The sequence below is a fragment of the Fibroporia radiculosa genome (assembly GCF_000313525.1).
Source record: "Fibroporia radiculosa TFFH 294 genomic supercontigs, scaffold38711, whole genome shotgun sequence".
NCBI classification, from domain to species: Eukaryota; Fungi; Basidiomycota; class Agaricomycetes; order Polyporales; family Fibroporiaceae; genus Fibroporia; species Fibroporia radiculosa.
Window position 1 is genome coordinate 592 of NW_012133077.1, and position 3,235 is coordinate 3,826.

At 41.8% G+C, this 3,235-nt stretch overlaps 1 protein-coding gene across 1 annotated transcript; it reads left to right on the forward strand.

Annotated features, from left to right (window-relative positions):
- Positions 1-783: 783 nt before the first annotated feature.
- Positions 784-1,413, forward strand: FIBRA_09409 (uncharacterized protein; the record flags this gene model as incomplete). Its single annotated transcript, XM_012321715.1, has 2 exons — positions 784-975; positions 1,213-1,413. 2 exons carry the CDS (start codon positions 784-786, stop codon positions 1,411-1,413), a joined length of 393 nt encoding a protein of 130 aa, XP_012177105.1.
- Between the last annotated feature and the right edge of the window lie 1,822 nt (positions 1,414-3,235).

Consider the following 3,235-nt stretch of genomic DNA (forward strand, 5'->3'; position numbering starts at 1 on the left):
CTCCAATCAGGATAAGGAAGAAACCAAGGACTCCTCTGATGAGGAAGGGATAGCCAAAGAATACATTCAAGCTATTTCCTCTGAGAAGGATTTTTGAAGTCTTTGACTGCTGTGACATTGAGTCAAAGTAATGGCACTAGGAATTATCTATATCAGGCAAGATTAGCTTATAAATCTATTTATTTGCCCTGCATATTAGAAACCTATACCAAAACCATCACAACTGAGGCATTGCTTGACACAGGAGCAATGGAAAATTATATTGACATCCAGTTTGCTCAAGATCATGGCCTCCAACACCAGAGCATCACACCTAGACCTGTGTTCAATGTCAATGGATCACCAAATAAAGCCACAGCCATTAAACACAAAGTCTTCTTCACTGTATCCTTATCCGGACAACCAATGAAGATAGAAGCTTACACCACAGTACTGGATAGGAACCCAATCATCCTAGGACTCTCATGGTTCAAATGTTTCAATCCAGCAATTGATTGGGTCACAGGGAAAATATGCTTTTGTTGGGATCAACTTCTACAAGCAATCAAAACCCTCGCTAGTAATATTCCAGAATATCTGAACACTTTCCTTTCTGTATTCAACAAAAGCACAGCCAAATGCCTGCCAGAACAGAAACCCTGGGACCATGCAATTGACTTGGAAGCCAATTTCAAACCCCAATGAGGAAAGGTTTACCCGTTATCACCTGCAAAACTCAAGGAGTTGGACACCTTTATTGAGGAAAACTTATGGAAAGGTTATATCCGTCTATCAAAGTCCCCTATGGCATCTCCATTCTTCTTTGTCAACAAGAAATCAGGAGATCTACAACCATGCCAAGACTACAGGAAACTCAATGATGCCACCATCAAGAACACCTACCCCATTCCACGAGTAGAAGATCTACTGGATCATGTCACCTCTGCCAAACCAACCATATTCACCAAGCTTGACCTACGTGCAGGATATAACAATGTACGTATCAAAGAAGGTGACAAATGGAAGGGAGCTTTCATCACTCCATGAGGATTATTTGAACCAACCATCATGTTCTTTGGAATGACAAATTCCCTGGCGACCTTCCAAGCTATGATGGATGGCATCTTTGCAGATCTTCTACTAGAAGGATGGTTGGTAATCTACATAGATGACATTCTCATCTATTCTACCAATCATGCAGAACACCAACAATGCACTCAAATAGTTCTCCAGCACCTGAAAGAAGCAGATCTGTTCCTCAAACCAGAGAAGTGTTTCTTTGATGTATCAGAAGTTGAATTTCTTGGGTTCATTCTCCGACCAAGTCAAATTGGAATGGCCAAGGATAAGGTGTCAGCAGTACTCAATTGGCCAAAGATTGACAGCATCAAAGCACTACAATGGTTCCTAGGCTTTGCCAATTTCTATCAATAATTCATTCCAGGATACTCCAAAATTGCACGACCACTATTTGACCTATTGGTAAAAGGCGTCAAGTGGAGTTGGACAGATGATCATGACAAGGCCATCAATCAACTCAAAGAATGCTTCAAGACATGACTGCTTCTAGTTCAACCTGATGTTACTAAACCATTCCAAATAGAATCAGACACTTCTTTGAAAGCCTCCAGTGGCATCCTATCTCAGAAACAATCTGATAGAAGATGGCATCCATGTGCCTTCCTATCCCAATTCTTCTCTCCCATAGAACAACAATATGAAATCTATGATCAAGAACTCTTGGCCATCATCAGATGTTTCAAAGCCTGGTGACACTATATTGAAGGATGCACTGAACCAGTGGAAGTATTGACAGATCATATGAATCTCACGTATTTCAAAGATCCCCAGAAATTGAATTATCAACAAGTGCGATGGGCACTGTACCTGTCTATGGTCAATTATCGTCTTCATCACGTCCCAGGAACCTGTTTGGGTAAGGCAGATGCTCATCACGTATTGGCCAAGACGCATCTGAAGGAGGGGGTGAACTTCCCACGGAAGAAGTCCTTCTTCCATCAGAAGTCTTCATTCAGGCCATTCAGAACCTCAAACCTATCAATACTGACATCAAACAATGCATCTTGACCTGCAAAACAAAGGATAACATCACTGATCACAGTCTTTGGCTGGCATTACAGCATGCTTCGTCCACAGACAAGCGTACTCCTCCTAATTGGGACATCCAAAATGATTTATTGGTATTCAGAGGGCAAGTCTACATACCCAAGGACACTAACCTCCAACAAGATCTCATTCAGAAAGCCCACGACTCTCCTACCACAGGACATCCTGGACAATACAAAACACAGGAGATTCTCCAAAGAACCTATTGGTGGCCTACCCTTGCCCATGGTGTCAGTGAATACGTCACTGGTTGTGCAACTTGTCAGTAAAACAAGGTTATCACACATAGGAACTCACCAGATCTAATTCCCATCACAACAGAACATCAGCTTCCATTCTAATCCATCGCCATGGACTTCATCACAGATCTTCCTTAGAGTGATGGTTTTGACAGCTGCCTAGTAATAATCGATCATGACTGTACCAAAGCCTCAGTATTCATACCATGCAATAAGACAGTTACGGCATCTGAAACTGCCACACTGTATCAGAATCATGTCTTCCGACAATTTAGTCTACCTATCGAAGCTATTTCTGACAGAGGACCACAGTTTGCATCACAGATGTTCAGGGAACTATATGCTAAACTAGGTATCAAACAGAACCTCTCTAGCGCATTCCACCCTCAAACTGATAGACAGTCAGAATGTGTCAACCAAAACCTGGAATTGTATCTTCAGATCTTTTGCAATCACCACGCAATGGACTGGATGCATCACCTACCACTGGCAGAATTTGCACACAACAATAGATATCATGATGCAATCAGGACATCCCTGTTACAGCTTGGAGGGGGGTTCCTTTTCTTTTCCTAACCATTCGTCGTTGACCCTGTACTATACAACTGATCCCATCACTTGATGTGTTTCACCTACATCAGTGTTTCATATCCATCGTGTTTCACTTACATCACGTTTCACCTCTATCACGTTTCATCTCCATTGCTGATACAACCCAGTGAAACCTGTTTCATGTACATCACTGATCCAACTCAGTGTTTCATACTTATTAAACTCTATTCCTGTTATTTAAGTAGCACTAGCTTCCGCTACTGTACTTCAGTTTTGTCCTCTTGTTCTCTACGTACACTTCATAGGGATGTCTCTAGTAATAGACTCAGTTGTCTATT